The sequence below is a fragment of the Gymnogyps californianus genome, chromosome 17, assembly GCF_018139145.2.
Source record: "Gymnogyps californianus isolate 813 chromosome 17, ASM1813914v2, whole genome shotgun sequence".
Lineage (NCBI taxonomy): Eukaryota > Metazoa > Chordata > Aves > Accipitriformes > Cathartidae > Gymnogyps > Gymnogyps californianus.
This window is the reverse complement of record NC_059487.1, coordinates 7648730-7666525: the sequence shown is the minus strand read 5'-3', so window position 1 is coordinate 7666525 and position 17796 is coordinate 7648730. Positions and strand designations below refer to the sequence as shown.

Genomic DNA, 17796 nt, shown 5'->3' with positions numbered 1-17796 from the left:
TTGAATAAAATGAAATAAATAGGTCTAGTGTGACTTTCCCTTTCTATATCGTATAGCTGGAAACTACAGAAGCTCAGCAGAGTTTACAGACTGCTTGGTCTTATAATAGCTACTATTGTAAGAGGATGTTTCCATTCAGTTCTGCAAACAATTTTCCCAAAAGTCTAAGACACTGAGAAACAGAAATGGACATTGAGTTTTTTATTTTTAATGGGCCTTTGAAACCACAAATGCAAATGTTTATTCAGGTGTCTCAAAATCTTGTTTTTGGGACATGATTGACTGCTGCTTCTCCAGGAATATTTGCTACCAAAGGAAATCTCACACACTCCAAATCTTTCTTGGGAGGAAACATTTGGAAACTCAGCTTCAGAAGAAATGGAATAACAAGTTGCAGTCATGTCTGACCATTGCAATTTTACATCCTTAATAGGCCATTTTTACATTTATAGTAAGGCCATAGGACTTTGCCTATATGAAGGAGTAAAGACACTTCACAGTGAGTTGGGAGGATTACAGTAACCTGAATGAATGATGTGTCTTTGAAACTTCCACGCTACAGGCCTGATTCTTTACTTGCTGTTGGTTTTGTAGCAGTGTAAGTAGTAATACGTTACATTCATGCAGGACTGCAGAAATGACAGAATCAGAACAGTTTACATTGGAAGGGGTCTCTGGAGCCCACAAGGTCCAACCTCTTGCTCAGAACAGGTCCAGCAAGATTGGTTGCTCAGGGTCTTGTCCAGTTGAATATTGAACGTCTCCAAGGACAGCAAGTATGAAGTCAGTAAAGAAACAGAACCAGCACTTACAAAGTTGAGATCTGTGCCATCTATTTATTGTGCTAGATTTAAATCTGGACGTGTGCTCTGAAGCTTTTTTATTGAAATGTGCTGTATTTCTTGCATTGTTAATAGAAATCCCATTTATGAACGCTGTTTAGTTTAAATGGTTTCTGTAATTGAGGCTAATCTATTCTGGGTAACAAAGTGACATCACAAACAGTCTCTGTGGATCTGTCACTTGTTCCAAAATTCTACACATAAATGTAAGATGAGAAAGATTATTCTGTCTTATCTTTATTAGACGGAGGCAGAGAATTAAGCATATATTACAGATAATAGTTACTCAAGGTGGAATAAAATGTATTTTGATGGTTTTTGATCTGAAAAACTACTGAGGAGCTACAAAAATAAGCAAATTACAGATAAGAAAATATCTCATTTGCATTAGCCATGCTTCTTTCTCCGGGATCATTTGGAGGTGTAATTCAAACTTCGTAACGGTTCATACTGCAGAGTACTTGCCATAAGTATTAATCTTCTTCAGAAAAAATAGATTTCTTTGATAATAGGTTTAACAAAGGACAGGCAAGAACCCCGGTTAGGGTTCTTTCAATTGCTCTTGTATTTTTTTCTCATCTCAGTCTAAAATAAAAAGAGGAAGAGACAATATGGAGAATTTTGTAGGCTTTTGGGGGGGCTTGTACCATTAAAAACACTGTGTCACTTAATTGGAGGGGGACAGACTGAGATCCATAGCCTTTTTGGTTACTTTTATTAAGTTATGGTTAGCGTAAAGTGAACTTTAAACAGAGGAGATTGATACTAGAATTTTCCAGGTGTGCATGAGCCAACATTGGTGTGAAGCCAATGACTTCACACAGGAGTCATGGTAGTGACTCCTCTGCTTCCTGAGATAATTTTAGGATCTGCAGTGCCTGATTCTCTGATGGTATAGATGCCTTCAGTTTCCTCTCCCATTTCCAATATCTGTGCTACTGCAGCTTCAGTATATGCTGGAGTTGGATGCTGTAATAACCTGAGAATTGGTAACAAATGTTGAGTTTGGTGGAGATTCAATCTCATAGATTTTAATTATTTCTCCCCTACTCAATGCTCATAGAGCATGTTTAATGATGCGACCCAGATAAGGTCCATGGTGGGAAGTCCATTTTCATTATTTATAGGATCCAGGTGATATGTTAAGCATTGAGTGGTCACCAGAAATGGAAAAAGACATCCTCTTACAGTGCCAGCCCCAGAGGCCTTGCTTAATGGTTGTTCTGCATGTGATTAGTTTTTCTTTTGTACATGCGTAACGGAATTAGTTTTGGGGATTGCAGTGTTAATAAAGCCAGAATGATAGGATAGCAGAGACTGGGTGTAAGGACAGCTTTTTTTCAATCACCTTCTTTGCTTTTCGTTCTAGTGAATGTAACAGTAACCGGGACTCAGTGTTGTCATACACCAGTGTACGGAGTAATAGCTCTTACTTGGGCAGTGATGAGATGGGATCAGGTGAGTATATGCATAGGTTACATGCATATTTCTCATACCAGACGCCTTAGTAGAGCTGATAAGTCTTCGCTGATTATAAGCACTTGCATGTTTAAGTTGCAAATGTGGTTTCTTCAAAACTAATCACAAGAACGTAAAGATAGAGGTTTGTTCTTTTTCTAATGAACCACAGTAAATTTGGAGTATGGAAGAGGTCTTAGGCAGGGATAAGCTTCTTTAGTTATTGGACATTTGCATTATATGAAAAATCATGAGTATTTTGATCTATGAATTAGAGATAAAGCAGCAATCATTTTTCACCCACTCCAGTGTGAAGGTGTGCTTGGGTCATCTGTGGCCTCATCACAGATTACATTTGCAAGACAGTTAAAAGCTTTTCATCTTTCCTTTATTAGGAGATGAGCTTCCCAATGATATGAGGATTCCTTTAGACAAACAAGACAAACTTCATGGCTGTCTGGAACATCTTTTTAACCAGGTATGTAAAGCATTACTCTTACACAGAATTGCTTTCTCTTTATCAATGTCAATACAAGAAAGTGGAAGTATCGAATTGTTTAATGAAATCATATTTTGAGAGAAGGCAAACTATCAAGATTTTGGGGTACAATGTCAGCAAGTATATTATAGGACAGTTTGAGGAATCAATTTTGTCAACATGCACGTTGTCTTGTGTGATTTAAGCAAGGTTGACCTGCCTTGTCTCAGGCATTAGACTAAGGGGAAAAAAGCTTTCATGAAAAAAAGGAAAAGGTGAACAAAATTCTAATACCTTGTATGATCTAAATGGATCACATTTACAGATCTCAGGAAAGTCCTCGCAAGTTTAGCCAACAGATGTCTTTATAGATGTATAGCACCAAAGAATTGTTTTGTATTGTCTTTTATCTCATCAGCATGTAGATCATCATTGTGCAAAATGCTGTATTCAATGTGAGGCTCTTGAGGGCAGTTCATCCTTAGAAAGTCTTAATGCTATTTGTCAACGAGAAATCATTCCAAAAGACAAATAGTGTAACGGCTTTTGCATTTTTCCACAGGAGTTCTGTTCAGATTTTCTTCTGCAAATCTTACTAACACTGATTGAAAACATTCCAATTGTAGGTTGATGCAATCAATGCACTTCTAAAAGGACCAGTAATAACTAAGGCCTTTGAAGAAACCAAGCACTTTCCAATGGACCACAGTTTGCAAGGTAAAGAAGGTTGATTGTGTTTAATAAAGTGATTTGCTAGGACTTAAGAGCTTAACATGAATGCACATATGCTATATGGCCACACAGAGTTACTTAACTATGCAGTCTACCTAGTCATACATTAATGGCAGGTACCGTGTCTGACCATTGAAATTTTGCATCCTTAAAAGGTCATTTTCACGTGAGTTCCTTCTGAAACACACAGAACACTTTTCTGTTATATGCTGCTGCATCCTCACAGCTCTTTCACAAGTCTCCAAATCTATCCTTTGATGTGAACCCAGATATGTGTCTCAAAAAGTTCAAGGTAGAGATAGGCCAGAGACACGGTAAATGAACACTCTGATAAGCTGATGAGGGGCTAATGAGCTGATGAGGGGCACTGTAGATCTGAGGCACCAAAAGGTTCTGCCTGAGTTTGTTTAATGACTTATCCATCTGAAGAAAAGCAGAATAATTGCCAGAGTAAACTCATCCTCACATGACACTTATTTTGAAAACTGATTCCCATAGAGAGCAAACAAATGATACCGTGTTTTCTTTTTCCTCAGGGAGCATGATGAGACTTTGGTCTTAATGGTTTTGGGGCCCAGGATGTGGTTTCTTCTCTCACTGAAATACACAGGACTTTATTTTCTGAACATTTGCTGCATTTCCTTTCCCACTTGAAATCTGAAATGTTTCCTACTATTCCTACTATACTTCAGGTGCTGTAGCCATGCCCCCCCACTCTAACCTTTGACAAGATCTATTTTTCAGTTACAGTGGCAAACTTCAGAAGAGGGCTTTTTCTGCTTTTTTTCCCTAACTCCAGAAATACCTCCTACGAAGTTCTGTTACATGAACTCACCTCTACAAACACATTCACATCTATGTAGAATATCTGTTAGTCTTTCCATGCACTGTTTGAATGAAGTGAAGAAATAACAGACACCCTGCGTTCAACTTCCTTTATTTTATTTTGCTTAAACAGAATCTCATTTATTAAAACTAGATTAATGACATTGAGAGAGTCTTTTAGTTAACTGAAGTTAACTGAAGATCCCACATTCATCACACTAAGGAACAGACAAACCCTGCTTACATTCAGCTGGAATCCCGGACCAAAGTGTCTGTTTAACAGCTACCAGAGACACCTTTCAGTCACGGATGTGGATTTGAATGCTGTCCCATTTCTGTTCATCAGCAGTTATTTGGCACAGTTTTTCTGTGTTTCTCTGTCTGCTTATGCATTTTATCACCAACAATGGGGTATTTGGCTCAGCTACATAGCTAAGTCACGGAGAAGAAATCTTCTACTCTGTAATTAAATAATTAGCTTCCATCAGGTGAAAGACGTCTCATCAGTATTATGGGATGTGACAGCTGCAGCCAGAAAGTTGATCTGGTTCTGCACAGCCAGAGACTCTAGATCTACCCGATATAGCTGCCTGCACATTATTAAAGGCAGAGAAAACAGAAGGGAATTCTGTGCTTTGTGAGTAGTGCAGAGCTCCTTTCACTGTGCGGGTCATCCATGTACGTAACTTTTAGTCCACAATCCTGAAAACAATGCTAGGAGACTGCTGATCATGAGATTATAGGAATAGTCTTTTTTTCCTTCTGTGTTAGATCTGTTTAAGAACCTTTTTCAGTCACAGTTGTTGCTATTGACACTGTATCTCTGCTTTCATCTGTATACGCATTATAACTCATGAGCCACTCTCAGCTATGTAGCATTTCCTTAATGGCTAACAAACTCCATTTTTCCTAGAATTTAAACAGAAGGAAGAAACCACAGTTAGGTGCCGGAACAATATTCAAGCCAGCATTCAAGAAGATCCATGGAACCTTCCATTGCGCATCAAGAACCTTGTTGAAATCATACAGAAACATGTGGAAGGTTTGTAAATAAGGAAAACTTTGTTATCGGCTTCAGGGAGAAAAGATCTTGATCTAATCAAGTTTAGCAGTTTATTTTATCATTTTTATCTCAATTTGTAATAAGGCTGTACAGGGCTCTAGAGAAGAACAGGTAAAACAGGTTATTGTTTGCAGAGTCCCAGTGCTGTATGGTAAAATCTCACCTGTGCAGCAATTTCAAAGAACTTTCTCTTTCTTATTTTATTTCATCAGCCCATTCAGACAGAATGATATCAGACTGATCTATTTCCCTGTGCCTTTTTTTTTCTTTTTTACCCTTTTAGAAAATGGAGAGAGAGATGGTTGGTATATTCCAAAATGAAATGAATGCTAATTAGATACTACAACATCCTAAACCATTGCAGTCTGGTTGAACTGGAAGAGGACCTGAATCTGATGTTTACAGTCCAGTGCAAAGCACTGGACAGAAATCACTTCCTTAGGGATTCGTCTACATGTGCAATTTGTTTCCAATAATTCATGGTAGTTAACAGAGCATTTAGCCTGTAAAATTCTTTGATTTACACCTTGTTTCTTTTTCAGTCATTAAAATGTCTATACGAGTAAGGACTACTAGAGTAAATAGAAATGGCCACGCAGGGGCCAGGGATTGTAGGGAATGAGGCGGCTGTTAACCAAATGCAGTCAAATCTACCTTGGTATCATGTTGACTGGCGCATTCCTTTTCTTCACTGTTTTAGATGGGAAGAATCAGCTGCTTTTGGCCCTGTTAAAATGCACAGGTAAGGGGTTTTGATTTGTTCAACATCATATATACAGAAGTCCCTAACACAGTTTTATGTGCATGCATGTGCATACATCAGAATGTTATGTTTTCCCTTAGCATTTAGGTTTTTCCCTGGCATTTTATGCTAACATTTCTCATGCTCTGCATCTAGGGCAACCTTTCCATGCATCTGACATCTGTTCTTCAGTTTACATTATTTCAATGCACTGTAGGCTGCTTGTGTTACCTGGCTGGTTGCTGGTGTTTCACAAGCACTGTTTTTCTTTTTACTGTCTTCATTTTTTCCTTTGTACAATCCCCCTTCCCAGATGGCCTTTACTGTTTCCTGCTGTGGTGAGAACATGCAGCAAAAATGAGACCTATTGCACAACTTTCTGTGAGACCATGGACTCTGTGATCTTTCCAAACAGAGCAGGCGTGTTAGGAGTTAGGATTGTGTATACTGAAATTTTAGCCAGGAGCAGACTAAGAACCTAAATATGCAGACAGCAGCTAAATACACTGTGGACATCATTAATCTGTTACCATGCACAAAACATTGTCCTCGCAGATCAAGGGACAGGCCTTTCCCAGGAGTGAATGTGCAGTCTTTTTGTGAGTGAAACACCTACTTGGTGTACTTCTGTGTGAAAATGAGGTAATAAATAACTGGAGTAGGCTGTTGTTATTTCACTGTGCCAGGCTTGATTCTCAAGTCTTCACAGAATGAAGATGAGAGATTTGTATGGCTCTAAGTCACCTCTCGGCTCCTGCCAGGGCTGGTCCACGAGTCTGTCCAAACCAGCCTGTGGTGTCAGTCTGGTGTCCATAAAGGCTGTTTTTAATGATAGCGGATGTAACGACTCCCTAAGTCTCTACCTGTGCCCCACACGCTGCAGCATTTCCATGGACATCCTCTGGAAAGAACAGAGGAGCAGATGGCACTGAACTGGCTATGGCAGCTTTATGGCACCAGGGATTCCCTTGCCTTGAGGGCAGTCCTAAACTCTCTTTGCCTTACTGCCAGCAGTACAGAGATGTACCGCTAGAAGGATTGGTTGCCCTTAAGTTGAGAATATGGCCCAGGGCCTGGAGTGTATTAGTCGGTCTATTGTGTTCAGTGCTTTATAAAAATAATCCAGACCTTCAAAGCCTCTGGGTGATGTCTTCAGCTTCTTTCCCTGGGGAACACTGCCTTGACAATGAGAGGCTGCTGTACTGCAGTGCCTGCTGGAGGAGCCCAGGGTGCCTGGGAAGTAGCTCTTCACTTATTCATGTGCCTGTTTGGCCTGCAATCCCCTTAAGTGTGACGAGGTTGATTTGACCAGCATGTGGCTGCCTGGCAGGCGGACTGGAAGCAAAGTTAACACAGGGGAAATTCTCCCAGGAAACATAAACCAATTGGTACCGTATGGGCAGGCCCAGTTAATGCATTAAGCATATGGGAAGCCCACAAAATACAGATGGATGGGGGAAGATGAATCTCTAATAGCCCAGGAGAGAAGGAATGGCAGAGACCTTCTTTCAAGAATTCTCTTGCTTCTGTAAACATAAAAAGAAGGGAATCAGTCCAGATATGGCACTAAGGCGTTACAGCTCTTCCCAGTTAGAAGAACGAGCATGCAGATGGCAGAGGTAGTAATAAACAGTTAAGTGGACCAGAACATTTTCAAACATGCATGTACTCCAGCTATGCTGTCTATCTGCACACCCGGGTCACACAGCAAGAAGAGGTTATCTGTTAAGTCTGTGCAAAGCTTCAGCAGAAGCCAAATGTCATGCACACACAGACACACAAACTGCCGCTTTGGCAGTGAGATTAAAGACAAGTATACTCATGGCTTCTTTGTGCTTCTCTCCCCTTCTCTGGCAGATACCGAGCTACAGCTGAGACGCGATTCCATCTTCTGTCAGTCTCTTGTGGCTGCTATTTGCACCTTTTCAGAGCAGTTACTGGCTGCTCTCAACTATCGATACAACAACAATGGGGAATACGAAGAGAGCAGCAGAGATGCCAGCAGAAAATGGCTGGAACAGATAGCAGCCACTGGTGTTTTACTAAACTACCAGTCTCTTCTGTCCCCCACTGTGGTAAGATGAAGAGTTGTGGCACCCTTGGGTCCACTCACACTTGCCCATATGCTTCTCTGCCACTCACAGCACAGCCAGAGCCCTTCATTCTAGCAGCATGTTTAGACTTTCACTGCAGCAACCTCTGGAGATTCCTGCTGCTGACAACCATGTGCCAATATTCCATATCCCATCATTTTCGTCTCCTCACAGATACTGGACCCATTGTCGCACTAGAACACTACAGGAATCTGTCTGCCTTCGCGTTTGGAGTAATGCTGCTGCATTTAGGGAGGTTTTTCTGCTCAGTAGTTGGTGACGCATGTGTGGCCTGCCATCTTCTGGTGAAAACACACATTTCAACAAATAGGTGGAAAAGTTCTGAGTATTTCAAGAGTTCGGACAACATGAAAATCCAGGCTTTTGTTCATACACTGGACGCTTTTATAGAACAGATAGACTGCAGTCTCTCCCTCGCTTCCGTGGTGCTGGTATTTGAGGCACCATGTCCAAGGAGGAGAGGAGCTGGTCTTGCATAGTTCATCTGCACCTAATGAACAGATAAGCCACAGCTACAGTAGATAAGCTACTGTAACTGTAAAAATGTTAAGAAAAAAGGAGCATAAAAAAGACAAGTAGCTCTGACACTAAGAGAAGCGACATTGTTTTGGACTTTGTAAACATTGTAGATTGAGTGGGTTTGTTTTTTTTTTTAAATACAATCCAAATTATACACGTAGGTAGCTGCTATTTCTTCACATTGCATGGAATGTATGGACATTTATTTCACAGTAACTGATAGGCTGTTCTTCACATTTGTAGGTATAGAGTAAAGTTTGGAGAAAGAGATCCCTTCAAACTTATTCAGTCCTTAAACCTCTCTAGTCTTTGTGAATCACATCAAATGACATCTAAGCAAAGGGTAACTAAACTTGTATCACCGAGTTAGAGCCATTAGTAATTACCTAATGGGATGGAGTTAATGGAAAGCTCCACATTCTGCTCTAGGTCTCCTGAACCAAAGCATGCTCATAACAACTGTACCTTCCTGCCATTGATCTCTTTCTGGCAGATTATAACGGATTTATATCTGTTCCTTTGCTCTACAGAAGGAGGAGCGTACCATGCTGGAAGACATCCAGGTCACTCTGACTGAACTGGACAAAGTTGCCTTCTATTTCAAGCAGCTGGATGAAAGTCTTGTAGCAAGTGAGTACTCTCTGTTTCTTTGAAGCTCTTTTTTTCTTGTTTGTTTTATGGATTAATATTCTCCGTGGTCTAACAGACCATGTCAGACCTGGAGAGCACTGAGCAGCTTCTCTGAAGCACTGTTGCATTCCCTCAGCTTCCATTGCAAACACACAGCATAAAAAGCAGGACTGACATCGTGGGATGCTGGTGGCATGTTCTGTGATTTGCAACTATGGTCTGTGGCAGTGTACCTTACCTGTGTGATTTCGCACACAGGGAGATATGACAGGTGATGAGCAGTTCCCGACAGATGGTTGTAATTCACGACATTACCTAAGGTAGAAGGACTGTCCCTCCCCAGCTCTTCTGTGCCCTGTGTCCCACCCTGCCAGATCTCTCTCCATGCTTACTGACTATGAGATGTCGTGAAACAAGATGGGATTTTAATTATTAACCACATTTATTGTATTAGCATTAAACATCGTACTAGGTCATGCTAAGTGTGTATGTTTTTAAGTATAATATTTCAGAGCGTCAGTAAAGGCTCTCCCTTATTCATCTAATGGTGGAGATGTGAAATGTCATTAGATAATCTAACAAACTCGGATAGCAATGGTTTTGCATTTCTCCTGCTGTAGTAAAGCAGCAAGTGTTTTATCTTTCTTTCTTCAGATACTCCTGTCTTCTACCACATCGAAGGAAGTCGTCAGGCCTTGAAGGTTATCTTTTATCTTGACAGCTACTACTTCTCCAAACTGCCTTCTCGGTTTCAGAATGGGGGAAGCTTGAAACTGCACACGGTGCTCTTTACAAAAGGTGTCTATAAAAAGCTTTCTTGAGAAAAATAAGCTAACTGATGATGTTGAAAGATTCAAAATAAAGAATGACCATGAAGCTCTTAACATAATGCAGCTGAGAACCACAGACATATTTAAGAAGCAGATGTTTTCTATTCTAGGAAGACCTGGCAAGTGCTAGATTTTGGAGTAGGACACAGTCATGAGAACAAGATATGCCTGTTTGGGGCTTTTTTATGCCTTCCTGTAAAGGCCATAGAGACATTATATTGGACTATATGGACAATTTCATCTAGTATGGTATCAGGAGATGTTCCCAGGCTACAGAGAAGTGTTTTTAAAAGCGTACACCATGACAGAATCGTCTGGGCTGGAAATTGAGTTGATGAGCAAACATTCACACCAAAATACAGTACAGGAAATTTCCTTCAAGGGGATATTAATGGAGAGCAATTGCTGTTAGATAGAACTGCTTTCTGTGAAGCTCACCTTTATGATACTACCACTATATTTCCATACTGGGAAATGCATTAAATTTATGCAGTGACAGAATCAGCCTTGACATGATCCAGCAGTCATTTGCTGAGCAGTGAGATGATACAGAGATAAATAAATAAATGAATAAAAAGAAAACTAATAACATAGGTTTAGTAAGATGTTTTCTTCTTCAGCTCTGGAGAGTATGGAGGGACAATCGCAACCAGCTGGCTCTTCTCTAGAAGAACTTCCACAGCAAATTAATGGTATTTCACTTGAAAAAGTGCAGCAATACTACCGTAAACTCAGGTATTTTGTGCTTCTCTTTTGCCTTAAAAGACATTGAAAAGAGCGCTCCTGCTAAGGACCTTAAAAATTAATGAAAAAGAGATTCTGTTCCTGATGGTTTCTTGTACAAATATGATTTTTGGAGATCCTCATTGTGTGGGAAACCTGTTAATTTTCTTCCCACAGTCAAGCTTGTTCTGAAGTAATGCACTGTACAGGGTGAAATTCCCATCTAATGTGACTTCAGAATTTTGTGCAGAGCTAAAATTACATTAAAAAAGTGTTTTGGAATATTTTAGTACAGACTCTGTAAATTACTGCAATCAAAATGGTTCAATAAGAAAGCAGATCTTGAAGTACAAGATTTAGCATAGCCGTCTCAGATGTTTTATACAGGATAGTATACATATATGTGCTTGAAATGAGACACACCAACTAATGTAGACCTTGCTGGCCTTTTTGCAGGACATTTTACCTAGAGAGATCAAACTTGCCCACTGATTCCAATACTACTGCAGTGAAGATTGACCAGGTATTGTTATTGTGGTTATTTCTACAATAAATTCTCTCATAGAAATATTATTTCTACATCTCTAAAATCCTGGTCGTGGGATACCCATACGGCAGATCTGTACAAACCCAAACATCATTTAAAAAAATGTTCCCTACCCTAAAGAAGTGATCTGAATTTCTCTGAAGCTCGGCTACAGTTCTTTTGTTTAGAAGAAAATGTGCAGAACCGGGGTAGACACAAACGCCTTAACTTAGGCACTAATAAGACTTCATATCACCCTGACTGCCCCTGCTAAATACGGTATCTGATGGTAGACAGAATGAATTAATTTTCCTCTCCCACAGATGCATGAAAACGAACAAACGTTCAATTTGCAGGTTATGCTTTGTTCGCAGTTATAGAAGAGAACAACAGGAAAATAGTACTTCCCAGCATCTCATGTAAAGGCAGTCTGTCTAACTGGGACAGGTGACATATGTGAATATATGCATTTAAGGCATTAAATACTACTGCAGGGAAGACAAAATCAGAGACCATCTTTGCAACTGTAATATACATTGTAAACAATCTATATGATTTGTGATAATTGCAAAAAATTGCCCCAAGCCTAAGTAATTGTTTGGTTTTTTCCACTTCCAAAGTTCATATATGTTCTAAATAGTTGTTACTGTGTGGCAGTTACACTTGTGTAGATTATCGTGCTTAGACATAGGATAAGGAATTGTAAATGTCTTTATAGCTGAAGGTGTAAGTATGCCACTGAGGCATTTTTTTTATTGCTTTGTTTAGCTTATTCGCCCCATTAATGCAATGGATGAGCTTTGCAGGCTGATGAAGTCTTTCATTAATACAAAACCAACCCAGCCAGGATATTCTAGCAGTAACCCATCAGGAGCTGGCCTGCTACCTATATCCTCTGAGCTCTGTTATCGACTTGGAGCCTGTCAGATTACTATGTGCGGCACTGGGATGCAGAGGTGAGATTTAAGAAACCTGTGTGTTACTGGTGTGATGAGAACTTTTGTCCTTTCTAGAGATTTGAGCAATATATTTGATTCTGTTCAAAGCAATAGAAAGGTAGATTGTAAGGGAATATATTAAGGACCTGAATCTACTGCCATCTTTATTTTAGGGTAGGTTGTGAATTTTAATACTTTTGTTAATAATTAGTATTGACGCACAAACTTTATGTTTCAGTGCAACTGACTGAGTGATCTCATTGCATATAACTTTCAGTCAACACTGTCTTCAGTCACACACTGAAAATGTAGGGAGTTGCTCAAAAATAGCTTTAGAATCTTGGTGCGTGCAAGCACCGATTCTAAACACACCACTGTTCTTCCACTGTCTGAAAGCCACTGAGTAAAGAAAAGATTCATTTGTGAATAACTTTGTATGAATCAGTGCAGAAGAGCAGTGAAACATAGCCTTGTCGTAATGATGCTGGAGACTCAAACAATTGCAGTATCTGGGTGTAATGAGACTGGAAATGCCGGACTGAGGTCATTTTATAGTTTTGTAAGTAAAAAACCTAAAAAAGTAAATATAAGAACACTAGCTAACAGAAGTCATACTTAAGAGGTAAGTATCCTGTACATACCTATTTGTGCATTTTTAAATATGATCTGTGATTTAATATCTCTTGTTCCCATGTTCAGAAGTACATTGAGTGTGTCCCTGGAGCAAGCAGCCATACTGGCTCGAAGTCATGGACTCTTGCCCAAGTGTATCATGCAAGCTACAGACCTCATGCGAAAGCAAGTAAGTATTTGGATGTGTGTCTGCTGCACGCCACCGTTTTCATTCCAGTAACATCATTGTACAAACACCAGTTTATTTCGATGTGGCACTGTATTCGTGCACTACAAACCCATATAGCCAAACTTCTGTTAATGTCTGAATAGCTACACATATATTTGACAGGAACAAATTAACTTTTGCATGTACAGCCATTACAGCAATTAAAATATATGCCTCAGTGTACATTATTTAAAGTGTGTGCCTTGATGGTTAGAAAGTAGAGACTATCCAGTATATTTAAGACAATTTCTGTATACAGAAAACCCAAGTCTCAATCACAGTGTTAAATAGTAGAAATGCCCTAGTGCTAGACAGCAGTGCTTGTAAAGTGCTTTGGGACTAATTCCATCTTTTAAGTAAACACAGATGACTAATGTATCTACCCAGTGGATTCCAAATCTTCTAAAAGTAGTTAATGGATTCTCAAATAGAAACCATACTCCCATTATAGTATTTTCCCCTAAGGATCAGGTGCTTTATCGATACTGTCAGTACCATGAATTCTCTGTTTCCTTAGGGACCAAGGGTTGAAATCTCTGCCAAGAATCTGAAAGTGATGGACCAAATGCCACAGTGTGCACCTCGGTAGGTTATTATGTATTATGCATTTTATCTGAGTGCTGGTTTTATGTTTCTGTAACAATTGTGGAGTTGCTGTTATAACCAAAGATCTCCTTAGTAGCAATAGTGGAAAAAAGAAAAAAATCCTGTTCTTCTTTCTCACTGTACTAAACTAAGTGCACTGTAGATTAATCAGCTTTGCTGCTTACAATTTGCAGATCATTAACTTCAAAGGTTTCCGCATTGTCTGAGTAAAACGTAACTGATCAGAGAGAAGGGTCTTTTTTGGACTGCTGCTGTGAGTTAGCAAAGCTAGTGATTGACAGCCATCTGTGGAATGCTTAGAAGGAAAAATTCCTGAATGGCAAATCTGACTGCAGATATGCAAAGATAACTCATAGGCTAATACTGTTGTGTCCTTAGAAGAGCTTGACTGTTTAGTTATGGCAGAGCAGGTTTAAGAGCAAGCACTTCAAGTCAGAGTAACCATCCAGTGATGCAGCTCTAAGGAAGATCAGTTGCCCAGAGTTATATATGTTTTTGTCTAGAAGACAACTTTGAAAAGCACTGTGCGTTTGTGAATCCTACTGCACCTAACGGGAGCTAGAGATGTTCATCATCTCTCTCTGCAGGATAAGAATACTTTTATTTTTAAGAAAAGTATCTCTTTCTGGCCAATCTCCTCCAATTTCATATATCAGAGAGAAGAAAATATTCTTTAATAAACTCAAACACAGCATTTTCCCACAATGGTAGTAACAATGGTCATGATTTAGGTGACAATATATACAGAATCAGTCTGTACAAGTATCAGAGGAACTTCTGATTCTACTCTTGTTAGTGGCATTGTTTACACGAAGGCAAAAGAGTTCTGGCATGCAGGAATCGGCATCAGAAAAGGTTCAGTAAAGTCTGTGCCATCCCGTCAGACAGAGCGAGTGTATTTGCTAGTGCTAGAGCCCTCCGAAGAACACAGTAGTTCAGCGTCAAGAAGACTTCCTTAAAACACTGGTATCTTATTCACCCATTAAGACTTCTGAGTTAGTCTAAACAAGTCCTGCCTCTTTTTTTTTTTTTCTTTTTTCCTATCTGCTCCTCAAAATGTTTGTAGGAAATGATTTTAAACTTTAGAGACTGTGATGATGCTTACTGTAACAGTCTGGCCTTGGTTTATTTTCTCAGAGACCTTAAAAAGAACAATATTTTGCATTTAGAACCTTATCCTTCTGTTGGATTGTAATTGCTATTTCAAAAAAGAATAAAATAATAGTCAGTGTTGGCTCCCGTACCATGTTCCCAGTGTCATACATCAGTGTGTTAGCAGCATGGTTATTTTGCCTTATTAATGGCCGTACATTACTTTGGTTCCATTTTTATGACCATAACAGCATGCTGTGTTCAAAAAGAAGCAGCTTTACAAACAAATCGTAAGATGAGGCATTTCTCTTCTTTCGTATACACTCTAAATCACAATGACAAGTTCCAGGACTATTTACTTGGATTATTTCAGGGCAATAAAGCTCAGATACATGTGTTCCTACTGGATTCCATCATCATAATGTGAAATAAGACTGATCAAAGTTAAAAGGAGATGTGGTGAATGAATGTTAATTCTCAGAATTATATTTCCTAGCATTGAGGTTTGTCAAACTCTGTAGTAGCGGTCTTGAAAGAGAAGTTATAAAAGACTTGAGTTTGTTCAAATGTAAAGTAGAAAAAGCCAAGAAAAAGCTACCACAAACAGTCGTATATGAATGACAGTCAAGATGCGCTTAGGTTTAACCACTGGCCTCCATTTGCTAATCTTGTGATTCAAAGAATTGCTCTGAAAACATGGTTACTTATTTTAAAGTTTGTTCAACCATGTCAACAAGCAAATACGTTCTTTCATCTGTTTGGTATCCTAGTCTGTATGAGGGGTGAACTCTTTTGTTCAGGAAAAATGCTGAAGTGGGTTTAAAACGAAATCAAAAAAGAGAGAAGGGACTGTTGAAGACCCAAATTGGGCCAAAGTTAAAAGGGAGTGATGGAAAGTCTCAAATAGTATTTGAACAATGATTGGAAATACTTTAGTTAATAAACTATTAGTGACGCTTCTAAATTTGCCATTATTAAAATTAAAAATAGTGGTATTCTTGATATCGGATTACCTCTCAAGCTTGCAGAATGATAAAGGAGAAGTTGACTCTCATATATGTATGCCAGTAACTTTATGTTATCATTCTTATGATATTTAATACTGTACTCTTCGTCTGCCTTAAAGACTCTATAGGTTGTGCCAGCCACCTACAGATGGGGATTTATAAAAGTGATAGAGGCACCTACATTGCAGCATCATTAAAGCATTCAACTGTGAGCAGCCCTGTCTGAGGACCCACGCTAACTGACACTGATGGTGCTGAATCAACAGAGGAAGAGATATTGCTCTAATTTAGTAGGAGATGAACCTGCTGGACCCGGGCACCGAGAATCTGCCTTTGAACTCCTGCAGCACGTGCAGGGATTCTTCTGTTGCTTTGACTTCTTGAAGAAATTCTTGAAACAAACACCACAGAGCTAAGATGGATGTTACTGCCATTTGCTAGATGCCTGGAAAAGTGACTATTATATTTCAAGAAAGTGCAGTTTTACTGATGACTTGTTTGTGCTGCCACCTAAAAGTTGTGGACTTCAAGATACGGATTGGTTGAGAAAATCCAGAATGACGCATATCTCTCTCCCTGTACTGCATCTGGCATCCATTTACTTGCCAGCATAATTTTGGTCAGCGGCCTTGAGCAGTAGCTTCATAAACACCACTTTTTCATGAACTGACCTGCACTTTTGAACAACGAATAGCACAATCTATGGTTTATTCAAATATGAACATAAAGAATTTCTTCTGGAGTGATTTTCCACTTCAGCCCAGTGAGAACCAATCTCTCTATGCTGCAGAGTATACATTCCATAATACTTCTTAACATTACTTCATTTTACTTACTGTAGCTTTCAGGTTTTTGATTAACTCTTTTTACTAATGCCCTATTATGTACTCTGGAAATACAGTACTATTTAAGAGGAGAGATTGGGAGTGAAGGATTTTAAAGGAAACTTTGCAAAGGAAAAATACAGTCTTACAATCTGATTATTTGAACAGATGTAGTTTTTAAAACAGGTCAGAAGAACTATACTTATTTATGTGGAGTGGAATATGTGTTTTCGATCATGTTATTATATATACAAGATTTACATAAAAATTATATTGTTTAAAATGGGACCAATATGCTGGCAATTACACAGCTACTCCCAGTTTACTGAAAAAAAAAAAGTCTACATTATTTAAAATCTTTCAATATTTAAGTAGTCTTTAATACAGTTATTAAGATGTATTAGGGATGCTTTTAAGTTAAAAGAAAAAAGGAATCATGTATATAATGTACTTTATTTTTTCTTGTTTGAAAAATTGTTCTCCGTTCTGTCAGTATTATCCTAAGCACAGTAATTTTTTCCAAATTACTGGCTGAAACTAACTGAAACATGTCAGCAGTCTCAGGACAGAAATCATGTTCTTTTGGAGTGAGTGCCTTAATATGACCACCCATCCCTAACGAATTTCAGTTGTAGCAGGTGTCAGTAGAAGGGTGAATAGGAAACTTACCATTCCCCTGTTTCTCCACAGCCTCGTTTAAAACAGTTCATAGTTAGGAGATCCAGAAGCGCTTTGCAGTGATGTATATTCTAGAAAATAAAGGTTTGGGGTTTTTATTTGTGATGTTGTTTGTTTTTTAGCTGGCTTAATTTTATTTTATTAACATCCAAACCAACTCAAAACCTAAAATTAGACTTTTTCCATTTGGATATGAAGGTCTCTTAAATTTTTTTAATCTACACTTCAACACAAAATGGCTTATAACAAGTTTGGGGATGCAGATTGTTCTGAACCTTGTTTCTTAATTTTAAATTTTTTTTTTTTCTTCACTCACAGACTAAAATAA

At 38.9% G+C, this 17796-nt stretch overlaps 1 protein-coding gene across 1 annotated transcript in view; it reads left to right on the top strand.

Moving 5' to 3' along the window:
* Window positions 1–17571, top strand: part of PREX1 (phosphatidylinositol-3,4,5-trisphosphate dependent Rac exchange factor 1) — a 170850-nt gene extending 153279 nt beyond the window's left edge. Inside the window, exons 27-40 of the mRNA XM_050907593.1 lie at window positions 2212–2300; window positions 2696–2778; window positions 3405–3495; window positions 5249–5377; window positions 6099–6140; window positions 7998–8215; window positions 9304–9403; window positions 10058–10201; window positions 10854–10968; window positions 11413–11479; window positions 12251–12438; window positions 13120–13222; window positions 13779–13846; window positions 16086–17571. Of these exons, the coding sequence (XP_050763550.1) occupies window positions 2212–2300; window positions 2696–2778; window positions 3405–3495; window positions 5249–5377; window positions 6099–6140; window positions 7998–8215; window positions 9304–9403; window positions 10058–10201; window positions 10854–10968; window positions 11413–11479; window positions 12251–12438; window positions 13120–13222; window positions 13779–13846; window positions 16086–16128 (1480 nt within the window). The 3' untranslated portion in view covers window positions 16129–17571. The remainder of the gene's footprint in view (window positions 1–2211; window positions 2301–2695; window positions 2779–3404; window positions 3496–5248; window positions 5378–6098; window positions 6141–7997; window positions 8216–9303; window positions 9404–10057; window positions 10202–10853; window positions 10969–11412; window positions 11480–12250; window positions 12439–13119; window positions 13223–13778; window positions 13847–16085) is intronic.
* The last annotated feature ends 225 nt before the right edge of the window (window positions 17572–17796 follow it).